Genomic DNA, 24,181 nt, shown 5'->3' on the forward strand with positions numbered 1-24,181 from the left:
GGCTGGAAGTGGCACGGCTGGGAGGGGTGCCGAGGCTGGAAGTGGCACGGCCGGGGAGTGCCGAGGCTGGAAGTGGCACGGCCGGGAGGGGTGCCGGGGCTGGAAGTGGCACGGCTGTGGGAGTGCCGAGGCTGGAAGTGGCACGGCTGGGAGGGGTGCCGAGGCTGGAAGTGGCACGGCCGGGGAGTGCCGAGGCTGGAAGTGGCACGGCCGGGAGGGGTGCCGGGGCTGGAAGTGGCACGGCTGTGGGGGTGCCGGGGCTGGAAGTGGCACGGCTGTGGGGGTGCCGAGGCTGGAAGTGGCACGGTCAGGGGGGTGCCGGGGCCGGAGGTGGTGCGGCCGGGAGGGGTGCCAGGGCCGGAGGGGGCGCGGTCGGCGGGGTGCTGGGGCTGGAGGTGGCGCGGTCAGGGGAGGCCGCGGTGAGAATCTAGTGAGGATGCTCTGTGGTTTAGCAGAGGCAGGAACACGAGACAGATCAGCTTGAATAACCATTTCTCTCTCTCTCTCTCCCCGCCCTGCCCCCTCTCCCCGCCCTGCCCCCTCTCCCCGCCCTGCCCCCTCTCCCCGCCCTGCCCCCTCTCCCCGCCCTGCCCCCTCTCCCCGCCCTGCCCCCTCTCCCCGCCCTGCCCCCTCTCCCCGCCCTGCCCCCTCTCCCCGCCCTGCCCCCTCTCCCCGCCCTGCCCCCTCTCCCCGCCCTGCAGGACTGGCGTGCAGACCTTCCGACGAGACCATGACCGTTTCTGGGTCCTCGGTGCTCACCCGAACCTCAACCTGTTTGCCGCAGGTAAGGAATTGTGGGCGGGTGGGTGGATACCACATTTCACCAGCTCCTCTGCCCCTGTCTCCATGTCCCAAAGTGCTTGCCAGCCAGTGATACAGGTTGAGCAGTGGAGTCACTGGTGGGCTGTGGGGAGCACAATCACCAGTGTGTGCACAGCAAGATCCAAATAAGCAATTATAACCTCGGTCATTTGTTCTTGTGATGTTGATTGAGGGATGTGTTTGGCTCGAAGGACATCAGGGACACCAGGTCCCTGCCCTTGGACAGTGCGGCGCTCCCTCGGCACCGGCCCTCGGGCAGTGCGGCGCTCCCTCGGCACCGGCCCTCGGGCAGTGCGGCGCTCCCTCGGCACCGGCCCTCGGACAGTGCGGCGCTCCCTCGGCCCTGGCCCTCGGGCAGTGCGGCGCTCCCTCGGCCCTGGCCCTCGGGCAGTGCGGCGCTCCCTCGGCCCTGGCCCTCGGGCAGTGCGGCACTCCCTCGGTCCTGGCCCTCGGGCAGTGCGGCGCTCCCTCGGCACCGGCCCTCGGGCAGTGCGGCGCTCCCTCGGCACCGGCCCTCGGGCAGTGCGGCGCTCCCTCGGCACCGGCCCTCGGGCAGTGCGGCGCTCCCTCGGCCCTGGCCCTCGGGCAGTGCGGCGCTCCCTCGGCCCTGGCCCTCGGGCAGTGCGGCGCTCCCTCGGCACCGGCCCTCGGGCAGTGCGGCGCTCCCTCGGCCCTGGCCCTCGGGCAGTGCGGCGCTCCCTCGGCCCTGGCCCTCGGGCAGTGCGGCGCTCCCTTGGCACCGGCCCTCGGACAGTGCGGCGCTCCCTCGGCCCTGGCCCTCGGGCAGTGCGGCGCTCCCTCGGCCCTGGCCCTCGGGCAGTGCGGCGCTCCCTCGGCCCTGGCCCTCGGGCAGTGCGGCGCTCCCTCGGCCCTGGCCCTCGGGCAGTGCGGCGCTCCCTCGGCCCTGGCCCTCGGGCAGTGCGGCGCTCCCTCGGCCCTGGCCCTCGGGCAGTGCGGCGCTCCCTCGGCCCTGGCCCTCGGGCAGTGCGGCGCTCCCTCGGCACCGGCCCTCGGGCAGTGCGGCGCTCCCTCGGCACCGGCCCTCGGGCAGTGCGGCGCTCCCTCGGCACCGGCCCTCGGGCAGTGCGGCGCTCCCTCGGCCCTGGCCCTCGGGCAGTGCGGCGCTCCCTCGGCACCGGCCCTCGGGCAGTGCGGCGCTCCCTCGGCACCGGCCCTCGGGCAGTGCGGCGCTCCCTCGGCACCGGCCCTCGGGCAGTGCGGCGCTCCCTCGGCACCGGCCCTCGGACAGTGCGGCGCTCCCTCGGCTCCGGCCCCGGGCAGTGTGGCGTTCCCTCGGGCAGTGCGGCGCCCCCTCGGCCCTCGGGCAGTGCGGCGCTCCCTCGGGCAGTGCGGCGCTCCCTCGGCCCTCGGGCAGTGCGGCGCCCCCTCGGCCCTCGGGCAGTGCGGCGCCCCCTCGGCCCTCGGGCAGTGCGGCGCCCCCTCGGCCCTCGGGAAGTGCGGCGCTCCCTCGGGCAGTGCGGCGCCCCCTCGGCCCTCGGGCAGTGCGGCGCCCCCTCGGCCCTCGGGCAGTGCGGCGCCCCCTCGGCCCTCGGGCAGTGCGGCGCCCCCTCGGGCAGTGCGGCGCCCCCTCGGGCAGTGCGGCGCCCCCTCGGGCAGTGCGGCGCCCCCTCGGGCAGTGCGGCGCCCCCTCGGGCAGTGCGGCGCCCCCTCGGGCAGCGCGGCGCCCCCTCGGGCAGCGCGGCGCCCCCTCGGGCAGTGCGGCGCCCCCTCGGCGCTGATCCTTTATTCAGTTTGATAGGTATAAGATATTTTTGATAATGAGAGCTTATAAGGTGCCCTGTCTGATCAGCTTGTGTTGACGCCCCTTTCCTGACCCTCGTTCCCTGGATCCTCTCACAGGTCACGATAGTGGGATGATTGTCTTTAAGTTGGAACGGGAAAGGCCTGCCTATGCAGTTCACGGAAATGCCCTGTTTTACGTCAAAGATCGCTTCCTGAGGCAACTAGATTTCCACAGCTCCAAGGATGTGGCCGTGATGCAGCTCAGGAGGTGAGCGGGTCCTTTTTGCTGTTCCATCAAGCACTGCCAGGGTATTAATGTGAACCTGTTCCCTCCATACTCTCTCTACCTATGTTGACATCTCTCCTTTCTCATCCCCTTTAGTGGTTCCAAGTTCCCAGTGTTCAGCATGTCGTACAATCCCGCAGAGAACTCAGTGTTGCTGTGTACGGTAAGATTTCCCACAGGCTGGGATGTTGCCGGGACTGAGGAAAGATTGAGTAGGATGGGGGAGATTTGATTGGGACGTACAATATTGTGAGGGGCCTGGAGAGAGTGGACAGGACGGACATGCTCGCATTAACAGCAAAATCAGGACTTTGGGGGCATTGGCTTTAAATGATGGGTGAAAAGGCTGAAGGGGGAATGAGGAGGATTTTCAGTCAGTGTTGTGGGGGTCTGGAATGCACTGCCCGTTGGGGTAGCAGTGGCTGAAACCCTGTGGGATGAGACAGGGCTGGGAATGCTGGCTCATTGTTCAGCCTGCACAGATACCAGGGGCCAAGTGGCCTCTTTTTGTTTCACACTTTAGAAGATAGAAAAACTACAGCACAAACAGGCCCTTCGGCCCACAAGTTGCGCCGGTCATGTCCCTACCTACCTAGGCTTATATATAGGCTTACCTACAGCCCTCAATCCTATTAAGTCCCATGTACTCATCCAGAAGTCTCTTAAAAGACCCTATCGAGTTGGCCTCCACCACTGACGGCAGCCGATTCCACTCACCCACCACCCTCTGAGTGAAATTTGTTCCATATTTTCCAAATATCTGGAAAGGACTCTTGTGGAGAGGCGAAACTGTATGTGAATGGCTCCTGAAGAGAGCTAGAAGTGACACGATGGGCCAAATAGCTGCCATCTCCGCATCAACATTTCTCTATGCTGCGGGCTCCGTTATGGAGGCAAATGTGAAGGCTTGGGGCCTGACCTCTTGAGCGGGCGGGTTGGTGGTAGGGGTAGGCAGCGGGGGGGGGGGGGGGGGGGTGTAGTTTAAAGAGTAAGTTGAAGAGCTGAGGCCATATGCACCTGAAGGCACATCCAGGGTAGAGAGGAGGAGCGCAGACATCTCGCAAGGGCGCCGATTTGCCTTGTTGCACCATAACCTGACCGCATTTTCGCTTAAACGCTCACTCACCAGAGGCTGAGGAAGCAACTGCAACAAGAAGCCAGCACCCAAACATGAAGCAGGTTTAGGAGGGAAAGAAATAAAGAGACCATTCAGCCCCTGGATCCTGCTCACCCACCTGATCATTTCCCTCCTCTCCACTTTCCTGCCTGTCCTTCCTTAACTCCCGTCCAAAAATCTTTCGATCTCCATCATGAATCTACTCGGAGACTTTGCATCTCTAGGGTAGAGAATTACAAAGATTCACAAACCCTCCGTTTAAAGAAATATCTCCCCATCTCGGTGGAAAATGGCTGCCCCCTTTTCTGGAGACTGTGATCAGCAAGATATCTCTGCTCCTGTACTCATCCTCTCGCTATGAAGGCCATCATACCATGTACCACCTTTATCGTCTGTTACAACTGCATGCTTACCTTCAGCTACGAGGTGTACGAGGACACCCAGTTCACATTACACAGTCCCCCCCCCCTCTCTATTTAGTCATTCAGATTATTTGTTTCCCTGTTTTTGCCCAAGTGGATAACTTCATCTGATTAAAATGAAAAGGGAGGCGTACGTTAAGTCCAGGCAACTGAAAACAGATGGAGCTCTGGAGGAATACAGAGAGAGTAGGAAAGATCTCAAACGGGGAGTTAGAAGGGCAAAAAGAGGGCACGAGATGTTCTTGGCAGGCAGGATTAAGGAGAATCCTAAGGCATTCTATTCATACGTTAGGAACAAAAGAGTTGTCAGGGAGAAAATCGGACCTCTCAGGGACAAAGGAGGGGAATTATGCTTAGAACCCAAGGGAATAGGGGAGATCCTAAATGAATACTTTGCATCGGTATTCACGAAGGAGAGGGGCGTGTTAACCGGGAGTGTCTCGGAGGGAGGTGTTGACCCGTTAGAGAAAATCTCCATTACGAGAGAGGAAGTGTTAAGTTTTTAAGGGAACATTAAAACTGACAAAGCCCCAGGGCCTGATGGCATCTATCCTCGACTGCTCAGGGAGATGAGAGGTGAAATTGCTGGGCCTCTGACGGAAATCTTTGTCGCTTCTTTGGACACGGGTGAGGTCCCTGAGGATTGGAGGATAGCGAATGTGGTCCCGTTGTTTAAGAAGGGTAGCAGGGATAACCCAGGAAATTATAGGCCGGTGAGCTTGACGTCCGTGGTAGGGAAGTTGTTGGAGAGGATTCTTAGAGACAGGATGTATGTGCATTTAGAACGGAACAATCTCATTAGTGACAGACAGCATGGTTTTGTAAGAGGGAGGTCGTGCCTTACAAATTTGGTGGAGTTTTTTGAGGAAGTGACAAAAACGGTTGATGAAGGAAGGGCCGTGGATGTCGTCTATATGGATTTCAGTAAGGCATTTGACAAAGTCCCACATGGCAGGTTGGTTAAGAAGGTTAAGGCTCATGGGATACAAGGAGAAGTGGCTCGATGGGTGGAGAACTGGCTTGGCCATAGGAGACAGAGGGTAGTGGTCGAAGGGTCTTTTTCCGGCTGGAGGTCTGTGACCAGTGGTGTTCCGCAGGGCTCTGTACTGGGACCTCTGCTATTTGTGATATATATAAATGATTTGGAAGAAGGTGTAACTGGTGTAATCAGCAAGTTTGCGGATGACACAAAGATGGCTGGAATTGCGGATAGCGAAGAGCATTGTCAGGCAATACAGCAGGATATAGATAGGCTGGAAAATTGGGCGGAGAGGTGGCAGATGGAATTTAATCCGGATAAATGCGAAGTGATGCATTTTGGAAGAAATAATGTAGGGAGGAGTTATACAATAAATGGCAGAGTCATCAGGAGTATAGAAACACAGAGGGACCTAGGTGTGCAAGTCCACAAATCCTTGAAGGTGGCAACACAGGTGGAGAAGGTGGTGAAGAAGGCATATGGTATGCTTGCCTTTATAGGACGGGGTATAGAGTATAAAAGCTGGAGTCTGATGATGCAGCTGTATAGAACGCTGGTTAGGCCGCATTTGGAGTACTGCGTCCAGTTCTGGTCGCCGCACTACCAGAAGGACGTGGAGGCATTGGAGAGAGTGCAGAGAAGGTTTACCAGGATGTTGCCTGGTATGGAGGGTCTTAGCTATGAGGAGAGATTGGGTAGACTGGGGTTGTTCTCCTTGGAAAGACGGAGAATGAGGGGAGATCTAATAGAGGTATACAAGATTATGAAGGGTATAGATAGGGTGAACAGTGGGAAGCTTTTTCCCAGGTCGGAGGTGACGATCACGAGGGGTCACGGGCTCAAGCTGAGAGGGGCGAAGTATAACTCAGACATCAGAGGGACGTTTTTTACACAGAGGGTGGTGGGGGCCTGGAATGCGCTGCCAAGTAGGGTGGTGGAGGCAGGCACGCTGACATCGTTTAAGACTTACCTGGATAGTCACATGAGCAGCCTGGGAATGGAGGGATACAAACGATTGGTCTAGTTGGACCAAGGAGCGGCACAGGCTTGGAGGGCCGAAGGGCCTGTTTCCTGTGCTGTACTGTTCTTTGTTCTTTGTTCATATTTATCCACATTATACTGCATCTGCCAATCATTTGCCCAATCACCCAACTTGTCCAAATCACACTGGAGCATCTCTGTATCCTCCTCACCCTCTCACCCATCTTTGTGTAATCTGCAAATTTGGAGATATTACATTTATTTCCTTTATCTAAATCATTAATATATAATGTGAACAGCTGGGGCTCCAGCACTGATTCCTGCGGCACCCCACCATTTGGCAAAAGACCCATTTCATAGAATCCCTACAGTGCAGAAGGAGGCCATTCGGCCTATCGAACCTGCACCAACGACAATCCCACCTCGGCCCTATCCTCTTAACCCCACCTTTTTATCCTGCGAATCGCCCTGACACTAAGGGGCAATTTAGCATGGCTAACCCACCTATCCTGCACATCTTTGGATTGTGGGAGGAAACCCATGCAGACATGGGGAGAGCGTGCAAACTCCACACTGTCACCCGAGGCCAGAATTGAACCTGGGTCCCTGGTCCTGTGAGGTAGTCCTTCTCTTTATTTCTCGCCTGTCTGTTTTTTATCCATCTCAATATACTGCCCCCAGATTTAATACCCACATGATTTAATTTTAGAAACATAGAAAACTACAGCACAAAACAGGCCCTTCGGCCCTACACGCTGTGCCGAACATATCCCTACCATTTAGGCCTACCTATAACCCTCCATCCTATTAAGTCCCATGTACTCATCCAGGAGTCTCTTAAAATACCCTATTGAGTTTGCCTCCACCACCACTGACGGCAGCCGATTCCACTCGCCCATCACCCTCTGTGTGAAAAACTTCCCCCGAACATTTCCCCTGTACCTACCCCCCAGCACCTTAAACCTGTGTCCTCTCGTAGCAGCCATTTCCACCCTGGGAAAAAGCCTCCGAGAGTCCACCCGATCTATGCCTCTCAACATCTTATATACCTCTATTAGGTCTCCTCTCATCCTACGTCTCTCCAAGGAGAAAAGACCGAGCTCCCTCAGCCTATCCTCATAAGGCATGCCACTCAATCCAGGCAACATCCTTGTAAATCTCCTCTGCACCCTTTCAATCTTTTCCACATCCTTCCTGTAATGAGGTGACCAGAACTGAGCACAGTACTCCAAGTGGGGTCTGACGAGGGTCTTATATAGCCGCATCATTATCCCTGGACTCCTAAACTCAATCCCTCGATTGATAAAGGCCAGCACACCATACGCCTTCTTAACCACCTCCTCCACCTGCGGGGCCGATTTTAGAGTCCTATGGACCCGGACCCCAAGGTCCTTCTGATCCTCCACAGTACTAAGAGTCTTTCCCTTTATATTGTACTCCTTCATCCCATTCGACCTGCCAAAATGGACCATGACGCATTTATCTGGGTTGAAGTCCATCTGCCACTTCTCCGCCGAGTCTTGCATCCTATCTATTGCCCTCTGTAACTTCTGACATCCCTCCAGACTATCCACAACCCCACCAACCTTTGTGTCGTCAGCAAACTTACCAACCCATCCCTCCACTTCCTCATCCAGGTCATTTATGAAAATGACAAACAGCAAGGGTCCCAAAACAGATCCCTGGGGCACACCACTGGTGACCGACCTCCAATTAGAAAAAGACCCATCTATACACACACTCTGCCTCCTTTGGGCAAGCCAGTTCTGGATCCACCGGGCAGCAGCCCCTTGGATCCCATGCCCTCTCACTTTTTCTAGAAGCCTTGCATGGGGAACCTTATCGAACGACTTGCTAAAATCCATATAAACCACATCTACCGCTTTCCCTTCGTCAATGTGTTTAGTCACATTTTCGAAGAACTCCACCAGGCTCGTAAGGCACGATCTGCCTTTGACAAAGCCATGCTGAGTATTCTTGAGCATACTAAACCTCTCTAAATGCTCATAAATCTTGTCCCTCAAGATCTTCTCCATCAGGTTACCAGCCACTGAGGTTAGACTCACCGGTCGGTAATTTCGTGGGCTATCCCTATTCCCCTTCTTGAAAATAGGAACCACATCCGCAATCCTCCAATCCTCCGGCACCTCTCCCGTCTCCATCGACGACGCCAGAGGCTCTGCAATCTCTTCCCTCGTCTCCCACAGTAACCTGGGGTACATCCCATCCGGACCCGGCGACTTATCTATCTTGATGCCATTCAAAGATTCCAGCACAACCTCTTTGTTAAAGTCCACATACTCAATCTTTTCAGTCCACCGCAAGCCCGCAGTACATCCACCCAGGTCCTTCTCCTCTGTGAAAACCGAGGCAAAATACTCATTAAGCACCTCTGCCATTTCTACTGGTTCCGTACTGATTTTCCCGCCTTCACCTTTTGTAGGCCCTATTCCTTCACGTCCCATCCTTTTACTCTTCACATATTTATAGACCGCCTTAGGGTTTTCCCTAATTCTACTCGCCAAGGCCTTCTCGTGGCCCCTTCTGGCTCTCCTAATTTCCTTCTTTCGTCCCTTCCTACAAGCCGTATACTTATCTAGATCCCTATCTTCGCCAAGCTCTCTGAACCTTTTGTACGCTTTCCTTTTCTTCTCGACTAGGTCCCTCACAGCTTTCCTTTAACCTACCAACTCCTCCCTGTCTGCTCGGAACATTGTCCTGTAGAACCCTAGACAGACATTCCTTGAAAAACTGCCACCTCTCTTCAGTAGATTTCCCCGAGAATACCTCCTTCCAATTTACTCCTCTAATTTGCTGCCTTATGTCTTCATATTTCCCCTTACTCCATATAAACGCTTTCCTAGCTTGCCTGATCCCCTCTTTTTCCAATGCAAGCATAAAGGAGATAGAGTTATGATCGCTATCTCCAAGATGCTCTCCCACTGAGAGATCTGACACCTGTCCAGGCTCATTGGTCAGTATCAGATCAAGTACAGCCTCTCCTCTTGTAGGCTTGTCCATATGCTGTGTCAGGAAACCCTCCTGAACACACCTAACGAACTCCTCCCCATCCAATCCCCTTACCCTAGGGATATTCCAATCTATGTTTGGGAAATTAAAGTCTCCCATCACAACAACTCTGCTATTATTGCAACTCTCCAGGATCTGTTTCCCTATCTGCTCCTCCACCTCCCTGTTACTATTGGGCGGCCTATAGAAAACTCCCAGCAAAGTGATCGACCCCTTCCCACTCCGAACTTCCACCCACAGAGACTCTGTAGACAATCCCTCCACAGCATACACCTTCTCTACAGCTGTGACACTATCCCTGATCAGCAGTGCCACTCCACCCCCTCTCTTGCCTCCCTCCCTGTCCTTCCTGAAACATCAGAATCCCGGCACCTGTAGTATCCAGTCCTGTCCCTGAGACATCCAAGTCTCCGTAATGGCCACCACATCACACTTCCAGGCATCGATCCACGCTCTGAGCTCATCCCCTTTATTCACTATACTCCTGGCATTAAAGTAAACACATCTCAATCCTTTGGTCTGAGCTCTCCCCTTCTCTATCCCCCGTCCATCCTCCCTCTTGCACAGTCTATAACCCTTCTCTGTTTGCGAGCTAACTTCCTCGCTCCCAGTCACCTCGTCTCGATCCCCTCCCCCCAACCTATCTAGTTTAAACTCTCCCAGTAGCCTTAGCCAACCTTCCCGCCAGGATATTGGTCCCCCTGGGATTCAAGTGCCACCCAAGTGGATAACATGCTTCACAGCTCCAGGGTCCCGGGTTCGATTCCCGGCTCGGGTCACTGTCTGTGTGGAGTTTGCACATTCTCCTCGTGTCTGCGTGGGTTTCCTCCGGGTGCTCCGGTTTCCTCCCACAGTCCAAAGATGTGCGGGTTAGGTTGATTGGCCAGGTTAAAAATTGCCCCTTAGAGTCCTGGGATGTGTAGGTTAGAGGGATTAGCGGGTAAAAATATGTGGGGGTAGGGCCTGGGTGGGATTGTGGTCGATGCAGACTCGATGGGCCGAATGGCCTCCTTCTGCACTGTAGGATTTCTATGATTTCTATTCTATGATGCTAATCTCTTACGTGGGATATTGTCAAAAGACTTCTGAAAGTCCAAATAATCCACATCCACTGGCTCCCCCTCATCAACTTTACTGGTTACATCCTCGAAGAATCCCAGTAGATTTGTCAAGCATGATTTCCGTTTTGTAAATCCATGCTGACTCAGTCCAATTCTGCCACTGTGTTCCAAGTGCTCTGCTATAAAATCTTTGATAATGAGCTCTAGAATTTTCCCCACTGCCAATGTCAGGCTGACTGGTCTATAATTCCCTGTTTTCAGTTGGAGCACTGTGCACAGTTCTGGTCTCCATATCACTCAGACCACACGGCCTTCAACACTATTATTCCCACAAAACTCATCTCCAAACTCCGCGGCCTGGGCCTTGGTACCTCCCTCTGCGACTGGATCCTGAACTTCCTAACCCACAGACTACAATCAGTAAGGATAGGCAACAACACCTCCTCCACGATCATCCTTAACACCGGTCGGTGCCTCACAAGGCTGTGTTCTCAGCGCCCTACTATACTCCTTATACACCTATGACTGTGTGGCCAAATTCCCCTCCAATTCGATTTTCAAGTTTGCTGACGACACCACTATAGTGGGTCGCATCTCAAACAATGACGAGACAGAGTACAGGAATGAGATAGAGAATCTGGTGAACTGGTGCGGCAACAATAATCTCTCCCTCAATGTCGACAAAACGAAGGAGATTGTCACTGACTTCAGGAAGCGTAAAGGAGAGCATGCCCCTGTCTACATCAACGGGGATGAAATAGAAAGAGTCGAGAGCTTCAAGTTTTTAGGTGTCCAGGTCACCAACAACCTGTCCTGGTCCCCCCCATGCCGACACTATAGTTAAGGAACACCAACACCTCTACTTTCTCAGAAGACTAAGGAAATTTGGCATGTCAGCTCTGACTCTCACCAACTTTTACAGATGCACCATAGAAAGCATTCTTTCTGGTTGTATCACAGCTTGGTATGGCTCCTGCTCTGCCCAAGACCGCAAGAAACTACAAAAGGTCGTGAATGTAGCCCAATCCATCTCACAAACCAGCCTCCCATCCATTGAATCTGTCTGCACTTCCTGTTGCCTCGGCAAAGCAGCCAGCATAATTAAGGATCCCGCTCCCCGTGGACATTCTCTCTTCCACCTTCTTCTTTCGGGGAAAAGATACCAAAGTCTGAGGTCACGCACCAGCTTCTTCCCTGCTGCTGTCAGACTTTTGAATGGACTTACCTTACAATAAGTTGATCTTTCTCCACACCCTAGCTATGACTGTAACACTACATTCTGCACTCCCTCGTTTCCTTCTCTCTGAACGGTATGTTTTGTCTGTATAGCACACGAGAAACAATACTTTTCATTGCATGTTAATACATGCGACAATAAATCAATTCAAATCAAAATTAAACTTGGGGCGCTGTGCACAGCTCTGATCTCCATATCCCTCCGTTAGACAACACTTGGAGCACTGTGCGTGATATATTTATCGGGGAAGTTGGATAAACCTAAGGCAGGAAGGAATGAAGCAATATGGTGATTGGGTCAGATGAAGCAGTGGGTGCGGGAGGTTGAAAGAGACTAAAATCCGCATTCCAGATTACTGTGTGATATCTTCCAGTATTTCACTGTGGGACTTGGGGCTTTGACTGGGAAGCTCATGTGTTTCTCTCTCTCTCTCCTTCCTGTAGCGAGCCAGCAACCTGGAGAACAGTACCTATGACCTCTACACCATTCCCAAGGACTCGGACTCCCAAAATCCTGATGGTGAGCTGAGGAATGTTGTGAAGGGTTTGGCAGGAGTGTCCCCCTCCTGTGCACCTGCTTGTGCCCCCTCTTTCTTCCCCCCCCCCCCCCCCCCCCCCCCCCCCCCACCCAAACCCCCCTTTGCGTGGGCAGACTGGGGCTAACCCCCCCCCCCCCCTCGCGTGGTCATGCTGGGCCTCTTTTCCGCCCCCCCCCCCCCCCCCCCCCCCCCCCAACTTCGTGTGGGCGAGCTGGAGTTCCCCCACCTCCCCCCAGCCTCGTGTGGGCACACTGGTTCCCCCAACAGCCACGCGTGGGAGCGCTGCCCAAATCCCTCCCCTCCCCTGCCCAGCCTCGCCTGGGCGCGCTGGCCCCCCACTTTTACATGGGCGCGCTGCACCCCACCCCCCCCCCCACCCCAGCCTCGTGGGCGGACTGGGCTGCCCCCCCCCCCCCTCCCCCCCACACACACACACACACACACACACACACAGCCTTGCGTGCGTACCCCCCACCCCTTGCAACCTGGGGCCATCCCCCCCCTGGCCTCCTGTGTGCGCGCAGGTGCCCTCCCTCTTGTGCGGATGCACTTCCCATCTCTGTGCCCTTAGTGTGACTCTGCTGTGTCCTCCTCTACAGCTCCTGAAGGCAAGAGATCCTCTGGCCTGACTGCAGTCTGGGTGGCCCGGAACAGATTTGCCGTGTTGGACAGGATGCACTCGGTAAGCTTTTTGCAGCAGCGGGTGGGGCTGGCATGCTGACAGGCAGCGGTGGAATTGTGAGCATTGGGGGGCTAACACAGTGTAGCCTTTACCGATTGAGATTAATGGGGCTACTGAGGATGGTACCCGACGTCAAAGAAGACTTGCACATGCCCTCCCTCTGGTTGGTCAGCTTTTTCCACAGTTTCTGTGTTTTGAATCTTTGTACCCTCTTGTTACCGGCCCTCGCAATCCATATGCACTTATTTCCTTTGTGTCAAAATGCCTTGAGATTTTGAACACCTCCACACCGCTGTTCTTTCGAACAGTCTGAAAGATGTGCTGGTTTGGTGCATTGGCCGTGCTAAATTCTCCCTCCGTGTATCCAAACAGGCGCCAGAGTGTGGCGACTAGGGAATTTTCTCAGTAACTTCTTTGCAGTGTTGATGCAAGCATACCTGTGACACTAATAAATAAACTTAAAAGCCTCGATTAAACTTCCCACTAAACAATCATTGCTACACAATTCAAATACAATCTTGCTCCCTCAATTTGAATACAATCAGCCAAGTGAACCTCCTCTGAACTGCTTCCCTCAAGTATGGTGACCAAACCTGCGCACTGTATTCTAGGTTCAGTCTCACCAATGTCCTTTACAGGGGAGGCAGTAGCATCGTGGTATCGTCACTGCACTGGTAATCCTGAAGCTCAGGGTAAGTTCTGGGGACCCAGGTTCGAATCCCACCATGGCAGATGGTGACATTTGAATTCAGTAAAAAATCTGGAATTAAAAGTCTAATGATGACGGCGAAACCATTATTGATTGTAAAAACGCATTCACTAATGTCCTTTAGGGAAGGAAATCTGTCATCCTTACTGGGTTTACATATGATTCCAGACCCACAGTAATGTGGTTGGCTGTTAATTGTTCTCAACGATGGATAATGTAATGCTAGCCCAGCCAGTGACACCCACATCCCATGAATGAATAAAGCAAGACTTTTATGCTCCATTTGCTTCCTAACCATTTACTGCATTTGAAGTTTTTCTGACGTACCAGGATGTCCAGATTCCTCCATACCTAAGCATCCTGCAGTTCCCATTTCGAGTCTTCCTGCCAAAGTGGACAACCTCACATCTAGCTACTCCAGGCTTTAAAAACAATGGCTTGTGTGAGTGCAGACTGTCCAAAAACCTCCCCACACTTGCTGAGAGTTGAATGATTCAGGGGGTGGGGGGGGATGTTGAGCAGGGTCATAAGAACATGATAAATGGGAGCAGGTGCCATTCAAGCAGATCACACCTGATCTTCCACTTCCATGCCACTTTCCCCCAAACTTTCTCTTGATGTGTTTAACGACCAGAATTGAACACTATATTCCAAGTGCGGCCTAACTAAGGTTCTATAAAGCTGCAACATGACTTGCCAATTTTTAAACTCAATACCCTGGCTGATGAAGGCAAGCATGTCGTATGCCTTCTTGACTACCTTCTCCACCTGCATTGCCACTTTCAGTGACCTGTGTACCTGTACACTCAGATCCCTCTGCCTATGAATACTCTTAAGGGTTCTGCCATTTACTGTATGTTTCCTATCTGTATTAGACCTTCCAAAATGCATTACCTCACATTTGTCCAGATTAAACTCCATCTGCCATCTCTCCGCACAAGTCTCCAACTGATCTATATCCTGCTGTATCCTCTGATGGTCCTCATCGCTATCCGCAAGTCCACCAACCTTTGTGTCGTCCGCAAACTTACTAATCAATCCAGTTACATTTTCCTCCAAATCATTTATATATATATTACAAACAGCAAAGGTCCCAGCACTGATCATTCGACACTAAGAAGCCAAAGCTTGTATGAAAACCTTGCAGACACAAACACTTCTCTCTGAGGCTGGCAACAGCTCCTTATCCAGAAATCTGTATCTAGCATGCACTGCTTTCGGATCTCCTAACCCCAGCTACCGATACAGTCTCCCATGTCACTTTACATGTGTTTTCGTCTTAATTCTTCAACTCTATTGTTCTATGTTCCTTTTGAAGTTCCCTTTCTCAGAATGTACAGGTCTTTCATGTTAAGTTATGGCCACCACTTTCTTAGGTAAAGTAAACTTATCACTCCGCTCAATTGTGCACGCTCCTTTTGAAGTACAATTGTTAACTTCCTCATGTACATTTCCATTTGCGCTGCCCATTGGTACTTCACTTCTCAGCTCTGGCCATATTAACTTCAGACTACTTGCCTTCATACCTAATGTGTGTCTCCCCCCCCAATTGATATTCTGAACCTTGGAGTCTGTTGTCTTTAGTTTGTTATTTGCACTCATGCTTTCACACATGAGCATGTTTCACAGTATACCACAGTGATTTTCGGAAAGTATTGAAGCTAATGCTTCGGTTGTTAGCCCTATTATTGGGGATTAAGAGCTGTGAAGTCTGCCTTTGTTCGAAATTAGCTAGAATACACTCTGTGTCCCTATGGCCACTTGACACTGCTGCAAGGCATCAGGTGACCGGCCAGAGACATTTTATTTGGTCAGCCATTTCCCATTTTGAAAAGTAACAAAAAAATGAATTAGTCTAGCTGATAAATATAATATATGTTATATGTTTTATTTTTCACGTCTTGGCCATGACCTCTGTCTTGAAGCGACTGGGTCTCCGCAGCCCTCTGGGGAGACACTTCCAACGATTCACTTCTGAGTGAAGAAATTCCTCCTCATCTCAGTCTAAAATCACCGACCCCTCATCCCATGACTCTTGTCAGATCGGGAAGATTTCACTTGCGTCAGCAAATGGCCCTGTTTCTGGCACCAGCTGTCACAGGATGGCAGTCGTGATTTTTCCATCTCTGGGTTTTTCTATGATCTTTGACCTTGCTCTGTTAGGTGTCTGATCTCTAACCCCAGTCTGTGGTGTCTCCATCCCACCCTCAACCCCCTGCAGATCCTGATCAAGAATCTGAAGAATGAGATCACAAAGAAGGTCCAGGTGCCAAATTGCGATGAGATTTTCTACGCAGGCACTGGCAATCTCCTCCTGAGGGACCCCGACGCTATCACTCTCTTTGATGTGCAGCAGAAGAGGTGAGGAGAGGGATGGGTGGGGGGAAGAGACAAGATGACGCAAAGGTAGAGAGGAGGGGAGGGAGGAAGGGGACTGAGAGATGAAAGGTGCAGGAAGGGCAGGTGGAGGATTGGAACAGGAGGGTGGGGGATTGAGGGTCAGATGGGGAGGGAGGGTTCGAAGGTCAGAGGGGAGGAGTGTAGGGAAAGCTGCAAGGGTTGTAGCGAAGGGTGCTGAGGGTTGTAGGGGAGGGTGGAGGATCGTAGGGGAAGCGGGTGCAAGGGTTGGGGGAGGGTTTTTGAGTGTCGGGAAGGTTGGAAGGGGGTGGGGAAGGGAATGGATTGAAAAGGAAAATGATTCTTGCCTCTGACCTCCATCTGACCTCTTCCCCCTCCAGATCGCTCAGCTCTGTCAAGATCTCCAAGGTCAAATACGTGGTTTGGTCAAGTGACATGGCTCACGTGGCCCTGCTCTCCAAGCATGGTGAGGAAGACGGGCGGGTGTTTACCAATCCTTTGGTGGGAATTTGCTCCTCCCTCGGTATGGGGTCAAGGGGTGTGTGTTTTCCAATCGCTCAGTGAGGGGGAGGTGGTGTCTATTGATCTTTTGGCAGTTGACTGAGTGGTTATTCTGTCTCTGGATGGTTCAGTCTCTAACTGTTCTCCCTCTCACCGCTCTCCTCAGCCATCCTGATTTGCAATCGGAAGCTGGAGTCCCTGTGCAGCATCCATGAGAATATCAGAGTGAAGAGTGGTGCCTGGGAGGAGAGTGGCGTCTTCATCTACACCACCAGCAACCACATCAAATACGCCCTAGTCTCTGGGTGAGTTCCCCTCCCTTATACTGGCTCTCTGTATGATGCAGAAATTAGGGTGGGGGGGTTGAAGGAACAGGCCCCTCGAGCCTGATCCACTGGTGCTTTGCCCAACCTGCACCCGGCCTGTAGTTGATGGCACTCTCCTCTCATCCTCACAGGGACCATGGGATCATTCGGACCCTGGATCTGCCAATTTACGTCACCCGGGTGAAGGGGAACAGCGTGTACTGCCTGGACAGGGAGTGTCGGCCCAGGGTGCTGACCATCGACCCCACTGAGTTCCGCTTCAAGTTGGCACTGGTCAATCGCAAGTATGATGAGGTAAGGTGTGTGGGTGTGGGAGCCTGCTGTGCATGGAGTGGTGGGGGGTGGGAGGCCTCGCAGACTGGGTCTAATGTGATGAATCTGGGGAGGGTATTGCCTCTGAGGTTGGAAACCCAGGCATGCGGGATTCACTCTCAATGAAATGCCTATTACCCTGGAAGTCCTTCAATCCTGAGGCCAGCGTTAGTTCCAGATGAAGGACAGAAGGATAAGGAGTGAGCCGCTCGGCAGCCCCCCCACCCCAACAGTTTTCCCCCTGGTTGTTCAAAATCCAGCTCCCAGATTTGGATTTATTTAGTCACCCATCCTGTGCTGTGTGTTGGGGAAGGGAATTTGACAGTCTAACGACGCTCCGAGGCGAGAAACTTCTCAGCTCTGTCAATGGGATTGCCCTTTTTTTGAACTGTCCCCTCCCCACCCTGAATTCTAGATTCCCACACAAAGGGAGATATCCTCTCAATTTTCATCCTGTCGAGCTTCTCCTCAGAATCTACAAAATTCATCCCAACTCCATGTAGATAGGCTGTACCTTTCTCTCAAGTCAAACACCACACCCTTGTGCTAGGAAGCGGCTTAGTGAATCTCCTCTGAACTGTCTCCAATGCAAGTTTTCTTAAAGAGACAGTAATGCATTTTATTCTGGATGTGGCCTTGCTAATGCCCCGTACAGTTGTAGCGACACACCCTGACTTCCATATACCTTTCAACTTGCGATGAAGGCCAACACTGCACTTTCCCAATCACTTGGTGTACCTGCATATTAATCTTTTGTGATACATGTCCCAGGACGCCTGGGTCCCTCTGTACCCCAGCATTCTGCAGCCTCCCTCCATTTCAGTAACATTCTACTCTTCGACTATTCCTGCCGAATGGTCAGCCTCACATTGGGATTAATTTATCTGTCTCCCTCTCCCTCCTCTATTCCTGGTCTCCCCCTCCCTGAATTCCACCTGTACTCTATTCCGACCCTCACTCTTGTCCCACTCCCCCCCCCCCCCCCCCCCCCCCCGGTCCCCAATCCCCTCCACTCCGACAGGTCCTGCACATGGTGCGAAATGCGAAGCTGGTGGGTCAGTCGATCATCGCCTACCTTCAGAAGAAAGGCTACCCGGAGGTGGCCCTGCACTTCGTCAAAGACGAGAAGACTCGATTCAGCCTGGCCCTGGAATGTGGCAACACTGAGGTGAGAATCCCACTCCCGCTCTCATGTCCCTGGGTCCGGCAGCCCATCTCTCCCACGCCACTTCGAAATCTGCCACTGGTCCCAGCCTTGGAGAGCGTGGTGCCAGCTGACTGCAGCGGGGCATGGGTTATCTGGCAGATTGGGCAGACAAATGGGCAACAAGCCTTAGTGCAGAGGAAATGTGAAGTGAAGCATTTTGACAGAAGGGATGGGGGGAGGGGGGGCAATCAATACTTAATTGTGCAGTTAGAGTGTGGGCGGGAAGAGAGAGAGAGTGGGGGGTGGATGTGCGAATGTTTCTGAAGGTGGTGGGACAGATTGAGCGATTAGCAGAGCAGATGGGATTGTTGTCTTTGTAAAGAGCGGGATTGTACGTGAAAGCAGGGAAGCGGCACAGTGGTTAGCACTGCTACCTCATAGCGCCAAGGACCTGGGTTCAGTTCCCGGCTCGGGTCACTGTCCGTGTGGAATTTGCACATTCTCCCCGTGTCTGTGTGGGTTTCCTCCGGGTGCTCCGGTTTCCTCCCACAGTCTGAAAGACGTGCTGGTTAGGTGCATTGACCCGAACAGGTGCCGGAGTGTGGCGACAATGGGAATTTCACAGTAACTTCATTGAAGTGTTAACGTAAGCCTTACTTGTGACTAATAAACTTTAACTTTAAGCTCTACCGAGCCTCGAGAAAGCATCCGGTCCTGGTCACCTTGCTTTTGGGAGGCTGATGATGGTCTTCAAGATGGTCTTCGGAGAGAGATTTACCGGAACAGTTCAGCGGCAATGATAGAGGGGTTGGAGTGAGGGGCTTTTAACTACAAGGTTTAGGGTTCGAGAAGCTGGGTTTGTTTTCCTTGGGGTGAAGGGGAGAATTGCTCGAGACGTACCGGGTAATGTCACTGGACATTAAATCCAGGGGCCCGGGCTAATCCTCTGGGAGGCACAGATTCGAATCCCACTGACAAAATTTAAAATACAATTCATAAAACGCAGAATATGAAATCAGTCTCAGCCATGGTGACCATGAAACTATCATTTATTGTCGTTAAAAACCCATCTGGTTCACTGATATGGAAGGCAATCTACCCTCTTGACCCAGTCTGGCCCACACGTGACTCCAGGCCCACACCGCGATGTGGTTGACTCTTGGCCACTGTAGCCTGCGGGCTCTGGGCCAACTGCTGGAAAATGGGATTAAAATGAACAGCTAGTTTCTTTTTCCTTTCTGTTTTTGGCTGGCGCCGACACCTTGGGCTGAGTGGCCTCTTCCTGCACCATCAAGTTCTCTGGGTCTAAGCCCTCTAAAATGAGTAAGGGTGAGCACCAAATGCTGACCCCAGCAGCGATGCTCGCAATTTAAAATACATTCACTTACAGGATGGGGCGTCACTGGCTAGGCAAATATTTATTACCCATTCCTAGTTCTCCCATGACAAGGTGCTGGGAGCTGCCACCTTGAACCGTTGCAATCCCTGAGGTGTAGGTACACCCGCAGTGCTGTTAGGGAGGGAGTTCCAGGATTTTGACCCAGCGACAGTGAAGGAACGTCGATATATTTCCAAGTCAGGATTGTGAGTGGCTTGGAAGGGAACCTCCAGGTGGTGGTGTTCCCAGGTGTCTCATAGAAACCCTACAGTGTAGAAAGAGACCATTCGGCCCATCGAGTCTACACCGACCACAATCCCACCCAGGCCCTACCCCTACATATTTACCCGCTAATCCCTCTAACCTACACATCTCAAGACACTAAGGGGCAATTTTAGCACGGCCAATCAATCTAACCCGCACATCTTTGGACTGTGGGAGGAAACCGGAGCACCCGGAGGAAACCCACACAGACACGAGGAGAATGTGCAAACTCCACACAGTGACCCAAGCCGGGAATCGAACCCAGGTCCCTGGAGCTGTGAAGCAGCAGTGCTAACCACTGTGCTACCGTGCCGCCCCTTTGTGTCTGCTGCCTTTGTCCATATAGATGATAGTGGGTTTGGAAAGTGCTGCCTAAGGAACCTTGGTGAGCTCCTGCAGTGCAACTTGTAGATGGTACACAGCTGCCACTGTGTGTTGGTGGTGGAGGGAGTGAATGTTTGTAGAAGAGGTGCCAATCAAGCTGGGCTGCTTTGTCCTGGATGGTGAGTTTCTTGAGTGTTCTCGGAGCTGCACTCATCCAGGTAAGTGGAGAGAATTCCATCACACTCCTGACCTTGTAGATGGTGAATGCGCTTTGTGGAGCCAGGAGGTGAGTTACTCGCCACAGGATTCACAGCTTTTGACCTGCTCTAGTAGCCACAGTATTTATGTGGTTGGTTCGTTTGCTGGTCGATGGTAATCTCCAGGTTATTGATATTGGGGAATTCGGCAATGGTAATACCATTGGATGTCAAGGGGCGATGGTTAGATCCTCTCTTGTTGGAGATGGTCATTGCTTGGCACTTGTGTGGCGTGAATGTGACTTGCCATTTGTCTGTCCAGGTCTTGCTGCATTTGCACACGGGCTGTTTCAGTATCTGAGGAATCGTGTCTGGTGGAAGGAAGGTCATCCTATGCAAGAAGGAAGAAATAAAATAAGAATATGACAAGTTTGGATGGGGGGGGGTGGGGGGGGACACGAGTGCCAGGATGAGGGGGACATGGATTGAAAGTTTTGTGCACACGCGGGTGGTGAAAGTGAGGACAACGAGCGATATAAAGAGACCATTGGGCGAGGAATGGAAGAACATAACCTTGTAGGGATACAGGGGTGAGGGTGACTGATTGGATTGCTCTGCAGCAAGCCAGCATGGGTCTGAGAGACCGAGTGCGCAGTGACAAATTATCTTAATGCCTCCCTCTCTCCTCCCCAGATCGCTTTGGAGGCAGCCAAGGCTCTGGACAATAAGAGCTGCTGGGAGAAGCTCGGGGAGCTGGCTCTCCTTCAGGGCAACCACCAGATCGTGGAGATGTGTTACCAACGCACCAAGAACTTTGATAAGCTCTCTTTCCTCTACCTCATCACCGGAAATCTGGAGAAACTCCGCAAGATGATGAAGATAGGTGAGGGAGAGGCACGGAGTAGGGGGTGGAGGATGAGGATGAGTTGAGAGACAGCACGAGGGAGGTAGTGGCAGAGGAGAGGGAGGGAGCGGTAGAGGATGTAAGAGAGCGGACAAGGGGAGGGGAGTGCAGGTGAGGGGGAGCGGGCAAGAGGGAGAGGGAAAGCAAGGGTGATGGGTTGGAACAGAGGTTGGGTGTAAGGGTTGGAAATTGTTGCACAACAAGTTGATCAGCCTCTGTGACTCTCTCTTTCTCTCGGGCACTTGCTCACTCTCTAGCCGAGATTCGGAAGGATATGAGTGGACACTATCAAAATGCTCTCTATCTCGGTGATGTGCTGGAGAGGGTCCGAATACTGAAAAACTGCGGACAGAGTAAGTAATAAAATCGACGACCGTGTGTTCACAAATAACTGCTCCGTGTGCGACTGTCCGCGAGCGCCACAGTCCGCGCGCCTCTGTTGTGCCCTTAACTGGTTCCTCTCACCATGTTGTCCTCAGAATCCTTGGCCTATCTCACAGCAGCCACCCACGGCCTGGATGAGGAAGCAGAGGCTCTGAAGGCGACCTTCGACCCTGAAAAAGAGACAGTGAGTGAAAATCTCTCTTGCCTTGTTTCCTTGCTCACCCACTTCTGAATTTGACCATTGATCTTGTGCTCTTGCCTGCTAGGTACCAGATATTGACCCTGATGCCAAGCTCCTACAGCCACCACCTCCCATCATGCCTCTGGATACAAATTGGCCTCTGCTGACCGTCACCAAGGGCTACTTTGAAGGGAGTATTGCGCCGAAGGGTAAGTGTGGAGCGTGAGCGGGGAACCGAGGGTTAGTAGTGAGGATGTGCTGCACTGTCAAAGAGTCGGCGCCGAGGGAGTGCTGCGCAGCGGCGGGAGTCGGCGCCGAGGAAGCGCTGCACAGTCGCGGGGATTGGCACTGAGGGAGTGCTGCGCAGCGGCGGGAGTCGGCGCCGAGGGAGTGCTGCGCAGCAGCGGGGGTCGGTGTCGAGGGAGTGCTGCGCAGCGGCGGGAGTCGGCGCCGAGGGAGCGCTGCACAGCAGCGGGGATCGGTGCCGAGGGAGCGCTGCGCAGTGGCGGGGGTCGGTGCCGAGGGAGCGCTGCACAGCAGCGGGGGTCGGCGCCGAGGGAGCGCTGCGCAGCGGCGGGGGTCAGCGCCGAGGGAGCGCTGCACAGCAGCGGGGGTCGGTGCCGAGGGAGTGCTGCGCAGTGGCGGGAGTCGGCGCCGAGGGAGCGCTGCACAGCAGCGGGGGTCGGCGCCGAGGGAGCGCTGCGCAGTGGCGGGGGTCGGTGCCGAGGGAGTGCTGCACAGCGGCAGGGGTCAGCGCCGAGGGAGCGCTGCGCAGTGGCGGGGGTCGGTGCCGAGGGAGTGCTGCACAGCGGCAGGGGTCAGCGCCGAGGGAGCGCTGCGCAGTGGCGGGGTTCGGTGCCGAGGGAGCGCTGCACAGCAGCGGGGATCGGTGCCGAGGGAGCGCTGCGCAGCAGCGGGGGTCGGCGCCGAGGGAGCGCTGCGCAGTGGCGGGGGTCGGTGCCGAGGGAGTGCTGCACAGCGGCAGGGGTCAGCGCCGAGGGAGCGCTGCGCAGTGGCGGGGGTCGGTGCCGAGGGAGTGCTGCACAGCGGCAGGGGTCAGCGCCGAGGGAGCGCTGCGCAGTGGCGGGGTTCGGTGCCGAGGGAGTGCTGCACAGCGGCAGGGGTCAGCGCCGAGGGAGCGCTGTGCAGTGGCGGGGGTCGGCGCCGAGGGAGCGCTGCGCAGTGGCGGGGGTCGGCGCCGAGGGAGCGCTGCACAGTGGCGGGGGTCAGCGCCGAGGGAGCGCTGTGCAGTGGCGGGGGTCGGCGCCGAGGGAGCGCTGCGCAGTGGTGGACGTCGGCGCTGAGGGAGCGCTGCGCAGTGGTGGACGTCGGCGCTGAGGGAGCGCAGCGCAGCGGCGGGGGTCGGCACCGAGGGAGCGCTGCGCAGCGGCGGGGGTCGGCGCCGAGGGAGCGCTGCGCAGCGGCGGGGGTCGGCGCCGAGGGAGCGCTGCACAGTGGCGGGGGTCGGCGCTGAGGGAGCGCTGCACAGTGGCGGGGTTCGGCGCTGAGGGAGCGCTGCGCAGCGGCGGGGGTCGGCGCTGAGGGAGCGCTGCACAGTGGCGGGGGTCGGCGCTGAGGGAGCGCTGCGCCGTGGTAGACTGAGTCTCAGATAAGGAGGTGGCCATTTTGAACTGAGGAGGGGAGAAATTTCCTCACTCAGAGTTGAGTGTCTTTGGAATCCTCTCCTTCCCTCATGGGCACTTAGTCACTGGTCAGATTCAGGATGGGGTTCAAAGGATATTTGGGCACGGTGGGGATTTGAGGGATAGGAGTAGGGGGCGGGGAAGTGGTGCGGAGGATAGAGATCAGCCACAGGCTGGTCAAGTGCTCGAGGGGCTGGCTGGACATCTCTAACCTAGCGATTGACCCATGTTTCTTCTGGTCTTGTGCCATCTAGGTAAGGGCGGGCAGTTAGCCGTTGATCCAGCCATGGAGAATGCTGGAGCGGATGGTTGGGGTGAGGATGCCGAGCTACTTTTGGATGAAGGTGAGAGAGCAACTGGGAATATCAGTTTCTCGTGACCTGACGTTGTCAGAAATCCATTCCCTCTTCTCTTTCCCCCATCTCCCCGGCCACCTCTCCGTTTCATGTATTTCTCCATTTCCCCCTTTTTGAAAGTTGCTATTGAATCTGCTTCCACCGCTCTTTCAGGCAGCACCTTCCAGATCACAACAACTTGTGTAAAAACATTTCTCCTTAGGGAGGGGACACAGTATATTGGTGAAATAGAGACACGTCACGCTGCAATGAAGGAAGCGAGTCAGAGTGAGTTCAGTTATGCTGAGTGTCCAGAGAGT

At 54.2% G+C, this 24,181-nt stretch overlaps 1 protein-coding gene across 1 annotated transcript in view; it reads left to right on the forward strand.

Annotated features, from left to right (window-relative positions):
• Positions 1-24,181, forward strand: part of copa (COPI coat complex subunit alpha) — a gene marked incomplete at its 5' end in the record, with an annotated part of 63,611 nt that overhangs the window by 15,127 nt on the left and 24,303 nt on the right. The window contains 15 exons of the mRNA XM_078204287.1: positions 702-784; positions 2,683-2,833; positions 2,948-3,014; positions 12,122-12,197; positions 12,816-12,898; positions 15,829-15,968; positions 16,346-16,431; positions 16,633-16,771; positions 16,924-17,086; positions 18,126-18,272; positions 21,108-21,297; positions 21,576-21,671; positions 21,798-21,886; positions 21,969-22,092; positions 23,781-23,870. Coding sequence (XP_078060413.1) covers positions 702-784; positions 2,683-2,833; positions 2,948-3,014; positions 12,122-12,197; positions 12,816-12,898; positions 15,829-15,968; positions 16,346-16,431; positions 16,633-16,771; positions 16,924-17,086; positions 18,126-18,272; positions 21,108-21,297; positions 21,576-21,671; positions 21,798-21,886; positions 21,969-22,092; positions 23,781-23,870 — 1,724 coding nt within the window. The remainder of the gene's footprint in view (positions 1-701; positions 785-2,682; positions 2,834-2,947; positions 3,015-12,121; positions 12,198-12,815; positions 12,899-15,828; positions 15,969-16,345; positions 16,432-16,632; positions 16,772-16,923; positions 17,087-18,125; positions 18,273-21,107; positions 21,298-21,575; positions 21,672-21,797; positions 21,887-21,968; positions 22,093-23,780; positions 23,871-24,181) is intronic.

Source organism: Mustelus asterias, unplaced genomic scaffold, assembly GCF_964213995.1.
Source record: "Mustelus asterias unplaced genomic scaffold, sMusAst1.hap1.1 HAP1_SCAFFOLD_298, whole genome shotgun sequence".
Taxonomy (NCBI): domain Eukaryota; kingdom Metazoa; phylum Chordata; class Chondrichthyes; order Carcharhiniformes; family Triakidae; genus Mustelus; species Mustelus asterias.